At 67.1% G+C, this 16679-nt stretch overlaps 9 protein-coding genes across 9 annotated transcripts; 2 read left to right on the forward strand and 7 right to left on the reverse strand.

Moving 5' to 3' along the window:
• Positions 1-868: 868 nt before the first annotated feature.
• On the reverse strand, positions 869-1769 carry RHOBADRAFT_52690 (uncharacterized protein; the record flags this gene model as incomplete). The annotated part of the gene is made up of 2 exons (XM_018416460.1): positions 869-1116; positions 1283-1769. 2 exons carry the CDS (start codon positions 1767-1769, stop codon positions 893-895), a joined length of 711 nt encoding a protein of 236 aa, XP_018271694.1. The 3' UTR covers positions 869-892.
• Positions 1770-1955: 186 nt separating this feature from the next.
• Positions 1956-2846, reverse strand: RHOBADRAFT_64804 (uncharacterized protein; the record flags this gene model as incomplete). Its single annotated transcript, XM_018418586.1, has 4 exons — positions 1956-2036; positions 2324-2455; positions 2531-2640; positions 2778-2846. 4 exons carry the CDS (start codon positions 2844-2846, stop codon positions 2018-2020), a joined length of 330 nt encoding a protein of 109 aa, XP_018271695.1. The 3' UTR covers positions 1956-2017.
• Positions 2847-3313: 467 nt separating this feature from the next.
• RHOBADRAFT_35380 (uncharacterized protein) lies at positions 3314-6284 on the reverse strand (the record flags this gene model as incomplete). Its single annotated transcript, XM_018413271.1, has 7 exons — positions 3314-3804; positions 3949-4274; positions 4456-4557; positions 4655-5307; positions 5376-5579; positions 5655-5851; positions 5933-6284. The coding sequence occupies 7 exons, from the start codon at positions 6282-6284 to the stop codon at positions 3470-3472; spliced, it is 2169 nt and encodes a 722-aa protein (XP_018271696.1). The 3' UTR covers positions 3314-3469.
• A 731-nt stretch (positions 6285-7015) lies between these two features.
• On the forward strand, positions 7016-8388 carry RHOBADRAFT_52692 (uncharacterized protein; the record flags this gene model as incomplete). The annotated part of the gene is made up of 4 exons (XM_018416461.1): positions 7016-7043; positions 7218-7236; positions 7310-7794; positions 7863-8388. 4 exons carry the CDS (start codon positions 7016-7018, stop codon positions 8333-8335), a joined length of 1005 nt encoding a protein of 334 aa, XP_018271697.1. The 3' UTR covers positions 8336-8388.
• A 171-nt stretch (positions 8389-8559) lies between these two features.
• On the forward strand, positions 8560-10003 carry RHOBADRAFT_25820 (uncharacterized protein). The gene is made up of 8 exons (XM_018412715.1): positions 8560-8731; positions 8793-8865; positions 8936-8961; positions 9036-9044; positions 9104-9132; positions 9198-9293; positions 9376-9739; positions 9817-10003. The coding sequence occupies exons 1-8, from the start codon at positions 8635-8637 to the stop codon at positions 9921-9923; spliced, it is 801 nt and encodes a 266-aa protein (XP_018271698.1). The 5' UTR covers positions 8560-8634; the 3' UTR covers positions 9924-10003.
• On the reverse strand, positions 9973-11231 carry RHOBADRAFT_48274 (uncharacterized protein; the record flags this gene model as incomplete). Its single annotated transcript, XM_018415116.1, has 6 exons — positions 9973-10097; positions 10186-10326; positions 10392-10472; positions 10554-10591; positions 10652-10790; positions 10854-11231. 6 exons carry the CDS (start codon positions 11229-11231, stop codon positions 10056-10058), a joined length of 819 nt encoding a protein of 272 aa, XP_018271699.1. The 3' UTR covers positions 9973-10055.
• Positions 11232-11563: 332 nt separating this feature from the next.
• On the reverse strand, positions 11564-12609 carry RHOBADRAFT_43074 (uncharacterized protein; the record flags this gene model as incomplete). Its single annotated transcript, XM_018414166.1, has 2 exons — positions 11564-11860; positions 11926-12609. The coding sequence occupies 2 exons, from the start codon at positions 12607-12609 to the stop codon at positions 11564-11566; spliced, it is 981 nt and encodes a 326-aa protein (XP_018271700.1).
• Positions 12610-12932: 323 nt separating this feature from the next.
• RHOBADRAFT_43075 (uncharacterized protein) lies at positions 12933-14520 on the reverse strand (the record flags this gene model as incomplete). Its single annotated transcript, XM_018414167.1, has 6 exons — positions 12933-13088; positions 13150-13579; positions 13661-13771; positions 13811-13869; positions 13946-14037; positions 14109-14520. 6 exons carry the CDS (start codon positions 14518-14520, stop codon positions 12933-12935), a joined length of 1260 nt encoding a protein of 419 aa, XP_018271701.1.
• Positions 14521-14830: 310 nt separating this feature from the next.
• On the reverse strand, positions 14831-16612 carry RHOBADRAFT_66258 (uncharacterized protein). Its single transcript, XM_018418911.1, has 6 exons — positions 16016-16612; positions 15863-15954; positions 15769-15797; positions 15587-15697; positions 15087-15519; positions 14831-15013 (listed from the first exon to the last, which is right to left on the reverse strand). Exons 1-6 carry the CDS (start codon positions 16425-16427, stop codon positions 14876-14878), a joined length of 1215 nt encoding a protein of 404 aa, XP_018271702.1. The 5' UTR covers positions 16428-16612; the 3' UTR covers positions 14831-14875.
• Between the last annotated feature and the right edge of the window lie 67 nt (positions 16613-16679).

Below are 16679 nucleotides of genomic sequence, written 5' to 3' on the forward strand. Positions count from 1 at the left end.
GAGACCGAGCGGCGCAAGAAGGAGCGCCAGAAGATGCTCGCCGAGCCGTGCCAGCAATGCGTCGAGGTGCGCTCGAGCCTCTCTTTTTTCCTCCCGGCCCGAGGCCGCCTCGAGTCGGTCACTCACTCGTGTGACGATGTCCTGCAGTACTATGAGCGCGCCGGCAAGCCTGTGCGGTGCACGCACGTCCACCAGGGTCCGGGCACCGTCAAGCGCCACCTCGACCTTCGCGCCGACGAGATCACGGCGCGCAACCTCCAGCAGGTCGGCCGCCACCGCGTGCAGCAGCGCAGTACGTCCCTCGTCCACTGTCTCGATCCCTCGAGCCGTACTGACTCGTGGTCTTTGTCGCGCAGCCGAGAAGGAGCCGCCCGACTACTGGCAGATGGGTACGCCCTCTCTCTCTCTCTCCCTCTCCCTCGCCGACGTCTCCTTCCTCGACCTTCCACTGACACACTCTCTGTTCGTCGAGCAGGTATGCCGAGCTCGGGCCACATCAAGGAGATCAACCGCCGCGCCAAGGCGCAGAACGACGAGCGGCGCTCGTACCAGGAAAAGGAGGCCCAGTGCGTCCCCTTTGCCTCTCTTCTCTCTCGCGACGTCAATCTGACTCTCTCTCCGTGTCGTACCTACGCAGGTCCGGCAACGGCGTGTATCGGTGGCGCACACACGCCGACGACGGGCCTTGAACTCTCTCGCTCTCTTCCACTTTCCGCTTTCTCTCTCGCCGCCAGCAGTGTCGCGGCCGCAGTATCGCTTTGTAGTGCGTCAGTGTTGTCGATTTGCCAAACTCGCAGCGTCTCTCTCAGTCCCGCTCTCGGTCCTTGTCCGGCTCTCGAGAGATTCGATGCCGCGCTCGCACCTCTCGCTCGTTTGGCGCTCGGCATGGCGCTCAAGCCGCTTTATCTTTGCGCACTTGCCCTGCTACGGCTCCTCTTCGATACGCTCGCACGGCAGTCCAGCACAGGAAGGCAAAGCACGCCCACACGGCGGCGGCCGTGACGCCCTCGACGAGCGGCAGGTCGGTGAGGACGCCGGTTGGGGCGACGAGGACGAGTGGTGGAGGGCGAGAAGGAGGGCAGGTCGACGAGGAGGATGATGCGAGACGGAGGCATGCTTTTGGGGCGAGGAAGTGCAGGGTTGAGGTGGCGAGGTGAGGAAAAGAGGAGGCGAGGTCAGGAAGAGAAGACGCGGGGCAAGGCGCGGTGACGCCCGCATCTGCTTCGGCGCAAGGGTCTGGGTCTTTCGAAGGGTGCTCGAGAGGAAGTGAGAGTGAGCGCACCTGCCGCGCACGCCCAGAAGACCCAGGGCACCTCGACCACGACGAGCCTCGGGTCGGCCCTCGCGCCGCCCGCGAGCCACCGCCGCTCGACCGGCTCCTGGTACCGCAAGTGTAGCGGAACGTCGACCTCGATGACCTGGTCCCGCTCCTTCTCGGCCGTCTTGTCCGCGCCGTGCCCGTCGCGCTCGCCTGCCCCGCCGTTGCTCAACCGCACGAGGACGCTCGCCGGCCCCGCGCACCACGCCGGCGCCTCGAGGTCGCCCTCTCCGGCGTGCCACACTGCTTGTCCGCCGATCCCTGCGCTGCCGAGCCGCCCGTCGCGCTCGAGCTGTGAGAGCTGGTACCGGTCGGCGATGAGCTCTGGCGGGACGGCGACAAGGGCGTGCAGGGCGCAGGAGGGTGCGGGTGCGGGTGCAGAAGGGACCGAGAGGTGCAGGATCGGGTGCAGGCCGCCTCCTGGGGTGAACGAGGCGCTGTAGCCGGCCATCTGTCGCATCGAGAGCGAGAGGACGACGAGGCGGAGAGCGACGCTCAAGTGGGGCCGGCGGCTCTCTGACGCTCTGCAGTACGTGCAGCAGCTCACAAGGACTCTCTGTGGGCACGCCGACACTCTCTCGCAAACGCGGCGCTCGCAGACTCTCTCACTCTCTCCTCGCAAAGGGCCCGCACGCGCGAGAGTGGATTGAACGAAGTTGCAGACGCAAGGTAGCGCCGACGACCAGTGAAGCTCGACGCTTAGTCGAACAGGCCGAAGCTGTAAAGGGCCGAGACGTCGGGGGGCAGGTGGAGAGGCGAAGGAGACGGCGACAAGGTCGTACGAGGTCGAGAGGGAGGCGGAGGTGGGGACGAGGTGAGGCGCGCCGTTGGGAGGCGGGCGGAGCGACGGGTCGTAAGAGAGTGGCGCGACAGTTTTGTCGAGTGTATAGTGCGGGCGGCAGGTGGGCGAGGGGAGGGAGGGAGGGAGAACGAGAGGTCCGGTGAGCGCTTCGTTCTGGCGAGCCCGACTCGGGCGCAAGGCGACAGAGGGAGAGGGGGACGCACCCCATGTCGTCGTCCGACTCCTCCTTGTCCTCCTCCTTCGCCTCCTCCTTGGCCTCCTCGGCGGCACCGCCAGCGGCAGCGCCGCCCGACGAAGCGCCAGCAGCCGGGGCCGCGCCGCCCGCACCAACGTTGCTGCGCGTGGGGAGAGGCTCGTCAGGACCGCGCGCGCACACACACAGAGACCAGGAGAGAGGAAGGGGGACGCACGTGAGGAGCTCCTTGACGTCCTTGCCCTCGAGAGCCTTGGCGAGGAGCGAGGCCCAGATGGGCTCGACCTCGACGTTGGCAGCCGAAGCGATGGCGACGATCTTGTCGGCCTGTTTGGTGGGTCGTCGGTAGGTGTGCGAGGTCGCAGATTGCAGGGGTGGACGGCAGGAGGGGGGGGGGGGACAGGGGGAGGAGCACGGGTCAGCTCGACGCGACTGAGAGGGAGAGGGGAGAGGAGGGGACGCACGGTGATCTCAAGACCCTCGTCCGCGAGGATGAGGGCGGCGTAGGTGGACGCGAGCTCCGAAGTGGCCATCTGTGCGGTTGAGGATGGGTGAGGAGAAGAGAGGAAGGAGGCGCGACCGAGCGAGGCGAAGGACCAAGGCGGGGGCAAAAGTCAGCGGTCGAACAACTCGCCTCGGCAGCCTCTTGCAGGCTCTGCTGCACCCGCAAAGCCTCCCTGAACTCCTCAGCTATCCAACCGAACCACCCTTGCCCGTCCCTCGAGCGCGAGGCGTCCCCCTCGCGACTCCGCCGTCGAAAATCGCCCGTCGCCTGACTCCGCTCCTCGTCTCCTCGTCCAGCTGTACTGCGTGCGCACCGTAGAAAGTGAAAGAAGCGGCTCACTGTGCACAAGGTGTTGTGAAACTTTGAGGGTGACCCGCCGAGTGCCTTGGAGAGCAAACCGCCGTCCGTCGTCTCTCACGGCGGACACTCCGAGCTCCGCGCGCTTCGGCCTCTCTTTCTCTCCCTCGCGCCCTCACCGCTCTCGCGACCGCATAAGGCTGTGCAGGGACTGCTAGTTTCACTCGGCGCGCTCGATATAGGTACAGTCGCGAAAGAGGAGAGGAGAGAAAGACGTGCACAAGGGAGAGCGAGTGACCTGCTCAAAGTCGGGAGGGGAGGAAGGGGTGGGCACGACGACGCGAGCGAGGGGTATCATGACGAGAGAGAGAGAGAGAGAGAGAGAGAGAGAGAGAGAGACAGGGGACGTGGGGCGAATACGGACGAGGGCGGGAGCGACGAGCTAGCCCTGCCCGGGCGGGAGGTGGCCTCCTCGACTTGCCGGCGCACGGTGCGCGCCGCCGGGCGAGATGAGGGGCGCGTCGTCGAGCCTGCGCGAGAGAGCAAGGGTGTCAGGAGACGGTCGTGGAGGGAAAGAGAGTGAGAGAGGTGGACGCACGGCTTGTGGCCCTGGAGCTCTTTGAGGATGCTCGGGTCCATCGGGATGACGCTCTTCCTCCGCACGTGCGGCGCCGACCCTCCTCCTGCACCTCCCGCACCGGGCACGACGCGCCGCTGCGTGTCGGGGAACTGCCCTTCAGGCGGCAGGTCGCCGTGCGCGTCGTCGTCGCCGTGGCCGTCGAACCCGCCGCCTGTCCGGTACCCGTCCTCGCCGCCGACGCCGACGCCGCCACCGGGGTGCGGCAGCCCTGCTGCCGCGCCGCCGAACCCGCCCGACGACGACGACGGGCCCGCCTGGGCCCCGCCGTACGCGCCCTGCCCGTCGCCGCCGCCGCCGCCCTGTTGCGCCAATCCGACGCCCATCTCCTCGTCCATCTCGTCGAACCGCGCGTCGTCGAGGTCCTGCGCGTCGCGCAGCGGGTCGAACGTGCCGCGCGGGACCGGGTCGTCGTCGAGGAGCGCGCGCGGGATTGTCGAGCCGCTCTGGCGCCGGTTGTGCAGCGCCGTGTCGCGCAGGGCGTGCCACTTGTCCTCGCGCTGCTTCTCGCGCTGCTTCTCCCTGTGTGTGTGCGAGGCGTCGACGAGGAGAAAGGAGGGCGGCCGAGAATGGAAGGAGGGAGGACGGGAAGACGGACGAGGAGGGAGGAGGACGGGCAAGGGGGACGGTCAGTCCTCGTTCCTCAAGACGACGTCGACGGGGCGCAGGGGGACCGAGAAGAGAGAGAGAGCGAGAGGCGCACCCTTGCCGCTGGCGCTTGTACTCGGCCGAGCACTGCTCAAAGACGTCGGCGTTCAAGTCCATGAGGAGCTTGAGCGCGTTGTACGCCAGGTTGTGGATTTGCCTGCGTGGCACGTGGAGGGGGCCAAGGTCAGTCTCGTGTCGAGAGAGCGAGAAAGGAGGGAGGAGGAAGACAGAGAGAGAGAGGGTCGGGGACGCACCGGTTCCAGTGGCCGTTCGAGATGGTGTGGAGCGAGGGGTAGACGATGGGCAGGATGGCGTCGATGTTCTCACCGATGAGGTTGACGATGTACTCGTTGTTCCAGTAGTACAGGGCGCGCTCGGCGACCTGGAAGTGTTGCGACGAGACGCAGCGCGCGAGTTGCTGGAACAGCTTGACCATGACCTTGGTGAACTCGGCCGGCTCGATGACGTCGAGGATCTCCTCGACCTCGTTGAGGAACATGACCTCCTTGGGCGAGTTGACCTTGGGCCAGTACTTGAGGAGGCCGTCGACGACCTCGCGCGTCAGGGACGCGTCCTTCTCGAGGAACTGGACGACGCAGTACGCGAGCTGCGGGTGGTACAGCGCGAGGCCCTTGACCTTGTGGAGCGGGATGAGGGCGCGCGTGAGGAACGTCTTGTGCTCGTCCTTGAGCGGGAGCGCGAACCCGTTGATGATGGACCCGAGGATCTCGAGCAGCTCGGCGATGCCGTTGTGGCGCTCCGTCTCGTAGATGAACATGTAGAACACGTTGTTGATCGACCGCCGGATAAAGGCGCGCAGGTTGAGGAACTTGCCATAGATGCGGTGCAGCGTCGTCTTGAGAAAGTCGCGCTCGCGAGGGTCCTCGCTGTCGAACAACTCGAGGAGCTGCACACGGTGACGGCGTCAGGATCTTGCTCTGTCATCGAGTCGAGGCGAGGGAGAGAGGGGCGCACCTGGAGGACAAACTGCTGGTCGATGTAGCGCTTGGCGATGTTGGTGTTGAAGTCGGGGCTCTCGACGAACCGCAAGAAGAACTCGTACACGATCTGGAGGTGGGGCCACGCGAGCTCGAGCACGGGCTCGTCCTCCTCGGGGTCGAACGCGTCGCCGGTCGGGTTGACGGGCGGCGGGATCGAGCGGAACAGGTTCGAGGCGAACTGCAGGGCGGCGACGAGGCGTCAGGCGTCGTGCTCGCTCGAGACGGACGAGAGGGGGAGAGTCGCAGGACGCACCATGTGGACGACCTCGGGGTAGACGCTCTCGGTCACGACGCCGCGCTGAGTCGTGATCCAGTCGAGCATCTCGGCGAGCGTCTGGCTCTTGATCTGCTTGTTGGCGACGTCGGCGCTCGCGTCGTTAAAGTCGAACACTTGCGAGCACTGGTGCAGCTTTTGGAGGAACAGGTCGTGGCGCTCCATGACGGGGACCTCTGCGTCGCGAGGGATGGTCAGTCCTCGCTCGCTCGCTCGGGCGCTCGGGCGCTCGAAAGAGGCAGAGAAGGTGGACGCACCGAGGAAGCCGGGTAACCGCTCGAGCTCGACCTTCTCGGTGACGTGGACGCGCGAGCTGCGCTGCTTGCGCGGCGTGCGCGCCATCGGGATCGTGTCCTTTGGCGTGCCCTGCGGCCCGCCGGCGGTGCCCTTGAGCTTGCCCGCGCCGGGCTGGACCTTGGGGGGCGTCGCGAGGTCGGTCGGGCCGCCGTGGAGGGCGTGCGACAGGTTGGCGGCGGCGGTCGCGGCGGCGGTGCCGGGAGGGGGCGAGACGGACGAGGTGGGGAAGGGGACGGCCGAGGTGCGCTGCGGGCCGCCGGGAACCGGGTGGTGCGGCGACAACGACGGGTGCGGGAGCGGGTCTTGCGGCATGACGGCCTGTGCGCAGGAAAGGGAGAGTCAGTCTCTCTCGAGGTCGGCTCGGTCACGTCCGGCGCGTCAACCGTCGCGCCCGAGGTGGAAGGTCGCCCGGGACGCAATGGACCGCCGAAGAGAGAGGGGACGCACATTGTCGTTGCTGACGACGATCGAAGGAGCTTGACCGGCGCCCTTGCCCTGCTGGCCAGGCTGGACGAAGCCGCTGCCGGGGCGGCCGCCCGACTGCTGCTGCTGCTGCTGCTGCTGTTGCTGTTGCTGACCCGACGAGTTGGGCTGGTAGCCTTGAGGCTGGTAGAGCTGCTGCTGCGGGGCGATGTTGGCCGACGAAGGATGGGGACCCCTCGCCCCGCTCGGCGACGACTGCGAGCCCTGAGCCGACGACGACGAGGCCGAGGGCTGCTGGGCGTTCTTGCCGTTGGCCTGCTGGCCAGAGGGGCTCGAGTCGCGACCGGTGCGGTTGAGCTGGGCGGTGCGCAAGCGAGGGCGAGGTGGGATCGAGAGCATCGAAAGAGGGGGGAGAGGGGGAGGAGGGAAGGGTCAACACGGGCAGACTCGAGGCGTGGGCGGGGGACCAGAGGGACGCACGAGAGACTTCTTGAGCGACTTCATGGGTGGCGGTCGGGGCGCAGTCTGGCCCGGTGAGGGGAGAGAGACGGAGCGAGCGAGGTCGACGAGTGACGAGAGAGGGGCGAGAGGAGGAGGGAGGCGGTCGGCGGGCGACGGCGATGGGGTGGGTGGTCGCTGGCGGGTCGGGTGCGCGTGCAGAGCTGGCGACTGGCAGTAGACTGCTCGTCGGGGACGGGGGCAGGCGAGGCGAGGCCGTCGCGCCTCTCGTCTCCTCCGAACGACGACGACGACGCGACGACCCTCTCGCTCTCCTTCTCGCACCCACCGTCGCTCAGTCTGGGCCACACCAAGCTCCAACAGGGTCACATCGAGCCACCATGTGCGTCCATCCCCTCCACTCGCCCGCGCGAGCTGCCCCACTCACCCTCTCCTCCTCCTCCCACCTCCTGCAGGACCCTCTCGATTCTCGCCCCCTTGAGCTACATCGGCTTCCTCGTCGGCTCGCTCTGGCTCTTCTCCAAGATCTACCGCCGCAGGCAGGCCAACAAACCCCGCGCCGAGCCCTGGTTCCCGCCGCACAAGTCGCGCGACATCTACGTCTCGCTCCTCTCGCTCGACCCGCCCCCGCCGCGCCCGATCCTCGTCGCCGCCCTCCTCCGTCGCGCCATGGACGACGTCAAGCTCATCTGGCAGATCCGCGACGCAAAGACGTCCCTCACCACCCTCCTCGGCAAAGGCCAGATCGGCGACGACCTGTGGGAGCGCTTCCTCCTCGCCGAAAAGGAGCTCGAGGCCGAGATCGTCGAGGTCGTCGGCGAGGCCAACACGTTCGAGCCGGGCTACGGCAACAAGATCTTCAACGCCGCGAGCGACATGGTCTCGCACGAGCGCTGGAAGGACGTCTACCGCGACATCGCCAAACGTCGCGCCGAAGAGAGTGCGTCCCCTCACTTTCTCTCTCTCTGGTCCCTTTGCGCGACCCCTGACATCCCCCCACGCGCACAGACGCCAAGCTCTCGTCCGGCCTCGTGCCCGCCCCCGTCCTCGCCCCGACCCCGTACCTCACCCCGTCCTCGCTCACCCTCGCGCCCTCGAACCCGCTCCCTCTCGCCGGCACGACCCCGTCGGCCACGTGCGCGCTCCGCAGCCTCGAACCGCTCGGCGCGGCGGGCGCGGGCGACGTGACGAGCGTGCCGCCGAGTCGCGGCGCGACACCGGCCGCCGCCGTCGAGGCGGCAGCTGGTTCGAGTGCGTCGGCGCAGGTCGAGGACAAAAAGGAGAAGGAGGTGGTCGAGGCGGCGGCAGAGGGCGCGAGCGCGCCGGCGACCGTCGAGGAGGAGCAGAAGGACTCGGGCGCGTCGACGCCGGCCGGGTCGACGCCCGCGTCGCCGGCCAAGGGCTCGCCGAAGCTCGGGCAGACGCCGTCGACGACGCCGAAAAAGCGTAAGGGCGGCAAGAAGGGCAAGGGCGGGAGGTAGATGGCGGTCCGGACGAGGAGCGGTCGAAGTTGCATGCACGCTTTTCTGAACTCAGACTCGGTTGCGGCGACTCTGAAGAGCGTTCCTGTGACCCATCGGAGCGAGCCTCGAGGCTTAACGAGAGCGACGTCTCGGAGAAGTCGACGTGTCCCGCCTCCTCGTTCTCATCGCCCGCGGCGGCTCTTGTCTCGCTCTCCTTGCACCGCATGCCCCGCCTTGCTCTTGCGCCCCTGCTCGCCCTCTTTGCCGCGCTTCTCTACGCCCGCTACCGCCACGCCGCACCGCCCGCGACCGCACCCATGACCGCCATCGACCTCGAGAAGGAGGTGGGGGACTCTTCGGACTCGTCGTCGCAGGAGCGCAGCATCCGCATGCACCAGGTCGTTCTCTTTGGCGGTACGTCCCCTGCTCCCTTCTCTGCCCACTGCGCCGTGCCCTGACCCTCGTCCCCTCGCAGACTCGATCACTCAGGGCTCGTGGCAGCCGGGCGGGACGGGAGCCGTCCTCGCCGATGCCTGGCAGCGCAAGCTGTGCGTCTCCTCTCTCTGTCCCTCTTCCTGACTCGTGTGGCCCAGCTGACCTCGGACGAGCGCGACACAGCGACGTCGTCAACCGCGGGTTCTCGGGTGCGTTCCTAAATCTCTCGAGCGCAGCTCGTTCGCGCACTCTGGCAGCCGCCTGACTCGCTCTCATCCTGCAGGCTACAATAGTGCGTCCCCACGGTCCAAAATTAGGCGCAAACCCGAGCTGACCGCGTCGCCCTCGCAGCCGAGATGGGCCTCGAGGTCGTCAAGCAGGTGCGCCCGCTCTCGCTCTCCCTCTCTACACCGTCGCCGCACTGACAAGCCCTCGAGTGACACAGTTCCTGCCCAGGGCCGGAGAAGGACTGCCCAAGATGGCCATCTTCGTCGTCTGGTTCGGCGCCAACGACGCCGCCGTCCCTCCCTCTCCTCAATCTGTGCGCTCGACCTCCCGCACCTCTCTCTCGAGCTTTCCCGACGCACCCTCAACTCATGCACGAGCTGTAACTCCCGCCGCAGATGACGCTCGAGCGCTTCAAGGCCAACCTCAACACGATCCTCGACATGCTGCGCCTCCCCTCGTCGCCTTGGTACTCGCCCTCGACCCAGCTCGTCCTCCTCACGCCCCCGCCGGTCGACGACTCGACCCGCAACGCCGAGCTTGCCTCGCGCACGCCCGCTCGCGTGCCCGACCGCGACGCCGAGCGCACGCGTCAGTTTGCCGAGGCGGTCAAGGAGGTGGGCGCACAGGGCAAGGTGCCCGTCGTCGACGTGTGGGCCCGCATCATGCAGTTTGCGCGCGACAACGACGGCGGCAAGCTCGACAAGTACCTGAGCGACGGCCTGCACTTGACGGCAGAGGGGTACCGCATCGTGACGGCCGGTGCGTCCTCGTCTCTCTCTCTCTCTTTCCCGCAAAAGCCTGACCACGAGCCTCTCGTCTCGCCCTCTCGCACACAGGCATCTCGGAGCTCCTGTTCGCCGAGTACCCGCACCTGTACTGGGGCAACATGGAGCAGCGCTTCCCGCACTGGACCCACTTTATCCCGCCGGCGCAGCGCTTCTAAGTCTCTCGCGCTCACGCTCACTCTTCCTCTCGAGTGGTCCGGGCATGTTCTGCAACTCGACGTATGTGCATTGCGATCTGTGCGAGGATGCGAGAGAGAGAGAGAGAGTGCGAGAGCGAGAGAGGGCGAGAATCAGGGCGTGCGAGGGGTCGTGCGCAGGGGCAAGTCGGGGAACTGTCGGGTCGACGAGCTCGTTAGTTCTGGGCCATCGAGAACGTCTACGACGACGGACTGAGACAAGAGAAGAAGGCGAGAGGCGCACCTTGTCGAGCAGAGCGCGCTCGAGGCCAGGCCAGATCTCGCGGCTCGTCTCGCCCTCGAACGCGACGAGCGCGCCGTCGTAGTGCGCCAGGAGCGGGTCATTCTCGGCGTGGAAGGCCGACAGGCGTCGGCGGACCGTCTCCTGCGAACGACGAGGCGGGGTGGTCAGACGGGAGGGGGGCAAAGAGGGAGGCGGAGAGGGCGCACAGGCTCGTCGTCGGGCCGCTGGCTGAGCGGCTCGCCCGTCACGTCGTCCTTGCCCGGGGTCTGTGGCGGGTTAAACTTGAGCTGTGTGGGCGCGTGCGAGGGTCAGATTCGGGTCTCGAGAGGAGAGAGAGAGCGCGAACGCGAGAAGGAAGGGGAGCTCACGTTGTACGTTCGGCCGGACGGGAGGTGGATGAAGCGCTCTGCGGGTGCACAGTCGTCAGGACGACTCGGTGGGACGAAGGATAAGGGCGAGAGCGCACCTGCTATCCGGTCGCAGATGACCTGGTCGGGAACCTTGAGCGACGCGACAAAGTTGAGGTGGTCGCCCGTCTTGCCGAGGAGCTTGTCGAGGGCCGCCGCCTGCGACGCCTTGCGAGGGAAGCCGTCTAGGATCCAGTTCTGGCGGGAGAGGGGCTGATCAGTGAGGTGAAGGAGCGAGAGGAGGGGAAGGTGAGGACGCACTCGATGGCGCAGGGCGTCGACGGCGGGCTGCACGACCTCGAGGACGAGGTCGTCGGGGAGCAGTCCTCCTGCGCGCATGGTTGCCTCTGCCGTCTTGCCGAGCTGGGTGCGGTTGAGGATCTCATTGCGGAGGAGCTGGCCGACGACGACCGTGTCGACGTCGTACTTGTCGATGAGCCAGTCGCTGAGGGTGCCCTTGCCTGCGCCCGGTGCGCCGAGGAGGATCATGCGCAGGTGGCCATGTCCAGGCTGGGCGTCGAGTGTGCTGGTTGCGAGGGAGCGGCCGAGTGCTGGCGGCGGCGAGGTGGGGGAGGAGCGAGCGAGGGCGAGGGCGGCGCAGGCGGATCTCGGGCGGGCAAGGGCGGTGCGGGCGAGCATGGTGTGCGGGTACTGTAGCTCGCAGAAGCTCTGCACGATTGGGCGACAGCGATCAGACGATGCCCGGCCACTCGACCGGCTTGCTGCTCCCACCTCTCGCGCCCCACGCGCTGGGTGGACGTGCTCGCTCCAGCTCTGTCCTTGGTCGACCCGTCACGATCCTCCTGCTGTCGTCCGCCCCTCGTGCCGCGCCGTCCCGCTCCCCTCCATCCTCTCCCCCGCCTCATCTCCCCGGCCAACCTCGACCGCCGCACAAGCACAACTCGACTGCAGGAACATCGGCTACGACGACTACAACGGCGACACGGCATATGTGCACACGGCGTGCCCCGTCACACGACCACGGGCCGCAGCTCGGGCGAGGTCGACAACTCGAGCAGGAGCAGGCTCGCCTCGTGGTCGTCCACCGTCCCCGCAGAGCTCAGCCGAGGCGTCTGCACCAGGGGCGGGGTCGGCGGTGCGTCGGGCTCGAGCTTGACCGCGACGGGCGGCGCGCTCGACTTGCTCGACGACGTCGGGCCTGCGCCAGATTCGCGCGAGCGCGGCTGCTCGGCTCGAGGCACCTGCTGCCCTGCTGCTTCGAGCTCGTCGACGCGCGAGCGCAGACGGTCGATGTAGAGGATCGTGCCCTGCGTGCGCTCTCGCAAAGTCAGTGCCCGTCGCTCAGTTGCCGCTCCGAGCGAACGAGACGCACCTGGAGGATCTCGAGCTTGTGCAGCCCGGCGCCCTCGCCCCCGGCTCCGCCTCCCCTCCCCCGCTTCCTCCCGCGCTCCTTGGCCCTCGCCACCTTGCGCTCGCCCTCTTCCCTCAAGCTCGGCACCGTCTCGCGCAGCTGCGCGAGGCACTCGTTGATCTTCTCGCGCCGCCGCCGCTCGATGAGCGAGTGCGACACCTTGCGCCTCGACGCGTTCGAGCCGGCGCGTGCGCTCGACAGCGGTGGCGACGCCGACGGGCTCGCCGCGTCCGCGTCGTCGTCGTCGTCGTCCTGCTCGTCGGGCTCGCCGCCCTCGAGGTCGAACGGCGACGGCTGCCGAGGAATGTTGCGCGCCGCGGCGATCGCGGCTGAGCGACGTGGGCGCTTTGACGAGGACGTCGTCGGCGGGACCCAGTCCCTGTCGCGCGCGTCGTCGTGCTCGTCCGAGGGCGATGTGGTGTGGTCCGGGTCGTGCGAGGCGTGCGAGGCTGGCGGCGAGGGGCGCTGTCCGATGACGTACGAGGGGCTGCATGGAGCATTCGGCTCGTCGGGCGAGAGGAATGGCGGCGGCAGGAGGACGAGGTGGTCGACAGGGAGCGTCGATGTGGGAGCGAGGGGGCGGAAGGTCGACTGCGGGGTCGGCGGCTGCCAAGTTGCGTGTGCGTGCTTCTCGTCGACAGACATGGTCGTGTGCGGTGGTGAGCGAGGCAGGAGAGCGCGAGAGCCGAGGCGGTCGGGTCGTGTGAGGGAGCCCGTCTCGTGCGCACGTTCAGGCGACGAGGGGACCGGGCGCACGTGGGGCGACGATTGGCTCGCGCTTCGTCCTTCTTTCTGCCCTCGCGGCACGCTCGGCAGGCTCGCAGACTCTCAAGTGCATCGAGTGGGGCGCCGCCGCTCTCGGAGACTGTCTGAGTCTGAGAGGAGGACAGAGACGAGCGATTGTAATTCAGACTGCGAGACGAAAGTGCGACGACGGCGGGCCGGGAGGAGGGAACGGCCAGCGACGGTCACTGGGTCTCCGTCGACGCCTTGGGCAGGCCATCGTAGAGGGCCTTCTCGACTTTGTCCCACAGCTGGTAGAGACGCTCCTCCGAGAAAGGGAGGATGTTGGTCGCGACGAGGAAGCACACGTCGCGCTCCCTGTCGACGATCCAGTGCGTGTTCTGCATGCGCCCGTTGGTCAGTACGACGTGTAGAGAAGAGGAAGAGGACGAGAGGGCGCACAGCGAGACCGCTCCAGAAGAGCGCGTTGGACCCTCGGCCCGACGCGAGGCCTTTGCCGCTCAGGCCGCCGCCGATGCCGTAGGTCATGTCGGGCAGCGACTTGCCCGCTTTGCGCGTCGACGGGTCGGCATCGCGAACCATGAACGTCTGGAAGTCGACCCGCTGCTGCTCGTTGAGGTTGTCCTCGAACATGAGGTCGACCGTCTCGGGCTTGAGGATGCGCGCGCCGTCGAGCTCGCCGCCGCGAAGAAGAGCGCGAAGGAGGCGCAGATACGAAGTGATCGGGCCCTTGAGGCCCGAGCCGCCAAAGTGTTGCACGGAGGTCTGCGGCGCCGACGGCGCGAACTGGTACTTGCCGTCCTCGCCGACGTACGCCATCGAGATCTGCTTCGGGTTGGGCTTGTACGAGATGTCGGCGATGCCGAGAGGTCTAGAGGAGGAGGAGGAGAAAACATCGATCGAGAACGACGGGTCCGTGCGCCGAGAGAGAACGAGAGAAAAAGGAACGCACCCGAGGATGTTCTGCTGAAGGTAGCTCTCCAGCTCAGTGCCAGTGACCGCCTCGACTGCGAGAGTGAGCCAGTCGATGCTCGTGCCGTACTCGAAGTGCTCGCCGGGCTTGCTGCGGGTCGAGGGGGAGAGGGAAGGTCAGCTCCTCAACTTGAGAAGGTCGGGGTGAGGGTCGACTTGCTGAACCATGGGGACGCAGACGATCTCGTTCTGCACAGGGCGGCCTCGTCAGTCCCCGGTGTGAGGAATGTGAGGAATGAAGAGAGAACCGATCGAGCGCACGCACCCGAGTCGCGCCGTGCACGTACGGCATTGGCGAGACGCCGACCTTTTTGGCGATTTGCGCGACGGCCGGGTGCCAGAAGTGGTAGCCAAAGCCTGTGAGGGTTGCTCGACGGTCAATACTGCCTCGAGAGCGGCGCCACATAGAGAGGAGGGTCGGGACGAACCGGCCGTGTGCGTCGCGAGCATGCGGATCGTGATGGGCGTCGAGTTGTCCTCGAGCTTGGGGTTGCCGTCCTCGTCGAACCCGACAAACACCTTGGCCGTCTTGAGCTCGGGGACGTACTGGCTCGCGTCGTCGTCGAGCGAGAAGAGGCCCCGCTCGACGCACTGGAGCGCGGCGAGGGCGCCCAGCAACTTGGTCATCGAGAAGAGCTCAAACACCGAGTCGACCTTGATGCGCTCGCCTTCTGCTTCGAGCTTGGTCGGGTCCTGCGGAAGCTGGGCCCACCCGCCGTGACCGCGGTACACCTCGTCGGTCGAGGTCGCCGCGACGACGACGGCGCGCGGGAGGTCCGTGTACGGGTCGGCGGTCGCCTCCTGGATGGCGGCGTCGATGGTAGAAGCAGTCGAGAGCATCGTCGAGAGAAGGAGCAAGGTAGAGAGAAGAGCGCGCGAGGAGGAGAGCGCCCGCAAGAGACGACGAGAGCTGCAGCTGAGCAAGCGGATCCCCACTCAATTTGATACGCGCCGTTGGCCAATCTCAAAGCGGACCCGCGAGAACGAAATGCCGCCGCCGCCCCACCACAGCGCTCGTCGACGAACGGCCGCTGCCCGGAAGAGATCGCCGCAAAGCGAGGCCCGTGCGGTGACCGGACCCGCTCAGGCGCGCGGCCCGTGAGCTTCCGTTCTCTCCGACCAAAGCAGGCCGCCTCTCGGCCCGTCGTCGCACGAGAGAACGCGCATGCACTCCTTGCAGAAGTCTAGTCAGACTCTACGCCGAAAGGCCCTTGTACAGCTCCGTCTCGAACACCTCCCAGAGATCATGCACCTGCTGAGCGCCGAACGGCAGGACGTTGGTCCACACGACGGCGCACACGCCTCGCTCCCTGTCCACCCACCAGTACGTGTTCTGCGATCCAGGGGAGACGAGGTCAGACCGAGAGAAAGACACAGAAAGAGAGAGAGGGAAAGAGAGGACGCACAGCCATGCCGCTCCAGGTGAGGGTCCTCGCGCCTCGGCCCGACGCGACGCCCTTGCCGCTCAGGCCACCGCCGAGCCCAAACGTCATGTCGGGAAGAGGCTTGCCCGCCTTGCGCGTAAAGGGCTCCTGGTCGTTGGTGCCGAACACGCCAAAGTCGGCGCGCTGCTGGTCGTTCGTGAGGTGCTCCTCGAACATGAGGTCGACCGTCTCGGGCTTGAGGATGCGGGCGCCGTCGAGCTCGCCGCCGCGAAGAAGAGCCCGGAGGATGCGCAGATACGAGGGGGCTGAACCCTTAAGGCCGGCGCCGCCAAAGTGCTCCTTGGAGTTCATGGCCGGCGGCGTCTCGAAGCGCCACTTGCCGTCCTCAGTGGCGTGCGCGATGCTGATCTGCGACGGGTTGGCCTTGAACGAGATGTCGGTGATGCCGAGAGGACTGCGAGGCAGACGAAGAGTCAGTCGGCGCCCCGCAGGTTCGAGCGCGCGAGGACGACGAGGCTCACGCAAAGATGTTCTGCTGGAAGTACTGCTCGAGGGGCAACGAGCTGATCTTCTCGACGACGAGGGTGAGCCAGTCGATGCCCGTGCCGTACTTGAAGTGCTCGCCGGGCTTGCTGCAGGGGCGGTCGAGCGAGGCGTCAGTTTCCGAGGGCAGAGGGACGAGGCTGAGGTACGACGAGCTCACGAAAGGAGAGGCATCTTGACGAGATCGTTCTGCAGGCGTCAACAGGTGTCAGGGGAGCCGTACCTCGGGAAGAAAGGAGGGAGAGGGAGCGCACCCGAGAACCGTCCTTCATGTACGGCGTCGTCTGGATGCCGAGCTTCTCGGCGACCTTGGGGATACGCGGGTCGTAGAAGTAGTAGGCGAAGCCTGGAGGAGGAAGGAAGGTCAGCTCGCAGCACGAGGGAGAGGCGGAGAGAGAGGAGCGCACCGGCGGTGTGCGTCGCGAGCTGGCGGATCGTGATGGGCGCGTCGTTGTCCTCGAGGATGAGCTCGCCTTGGTCGTCGAAGCCCTTGAAGATCTTGACCGTCTTGAGCTCGGGGACGAACTGGCTCGCGTCGTCATCGAGCGAGAGCTTGCCCTGCTCGAGGAGCTGAAGCATGGCGACGGTCCCGCAGAGCTTCGTGCTGCTGTAGAGCTCGTAGATCGAGTCTGCCGCGATAGGCACGCCCTCCTCCTCGAGCTTGGCCGGGTCGTGCGGGAGCTGAGCCCACCCGCCGTAGCCACGGTAGACCTCGGCGTCGCGTGTCGCGGCGATGGCGATGGCGCGCGGGAGGCCGGTGTAGGGGTCGGCGACGGCCTGGCGGATAGCAGCGTCGATAGTGGCGGTGTCGATAGCCATGCTAGCTGTGCTGGCGCTGCGGTGAGAGGGAGAGGAGGAGGAGGAGGAGCGAGGCGCGTGCGGGGGACCACCACGCGCCGACTCGGACAAATCGGCCGACGAGCCGAGGCCCGACCCGGTCGCCAAGTCAGGCTTCCGTGCACTCGACGTGCTCGCCGTTGCTCTCGAGATGTCGACTCGAGTACGAGAGAGGCACGGGCACGAGAGGGTACGAGCAGGGAGAGGAAGCGCGGACTCGGCTCGTTCTCTCCT

Source organism: Rhodotorula graminis, assembly GCF_001329695.1.
Source record: "Rhodotorula graminis WP1 unplaced genomic scaffold RHOBAscaffold_5, whole genome shotgun sequence".
Classification (NCBI taxonomy): Eukaryota; Fungi; Basidiomycota; class Microbotryomycetes; order Sporidiobolales; family Sporidiobolaceae; genus Rhodotorula; species Rhodotorula graminis.

Bases quoted from the DNA above. Each gene is read 5' to 3' on its own strand.
- RHOBADRAFT_25820 (XM_018412715.1), top strand. From the start codon at position 8,635: ATGACCGCCATCGACCTCGAGAAGGAGGTGGGGGACTCTTCGGACTCG. The intron at 8,866-8,935 runs GTGCGTCTCCTC...AGCGCGACACAG, and splicing joins GATGCCTGGCAGCGCAAGCT to CGACGTCGTCAACCGCGGGT. The intron at 9,133-9,197 runs GTGCGCCCGCTC...CGAGTGACACAG, and splicing joins GCCTCGAGGTCGTCAAGCAG to TTCCTGCCCAGGGCCGGAGA.
- RHOBADRAFT_66258 (XM_018418911.1), bottom strand. From the start codon at position 16,427: ATGGCTATCGACACCGCCACTATCGACGCTGCTATCCGCCAGGCCGTC. The intron at 15,798-15,862 runs GTGCGCTCCCTC...TGACGCCTGCAG, and splicing joins ACATGAAGGACGGTTCTCGG to AACGATCTCGTCAAGATGCC. The intron at 15,014-15,086 runs GTGCGTCCTCTC...CCTGGATCGCAG, and splicing joins TCACCTGGAGCGGCATGGCT to AACACGTACTGGTGGGTGGA.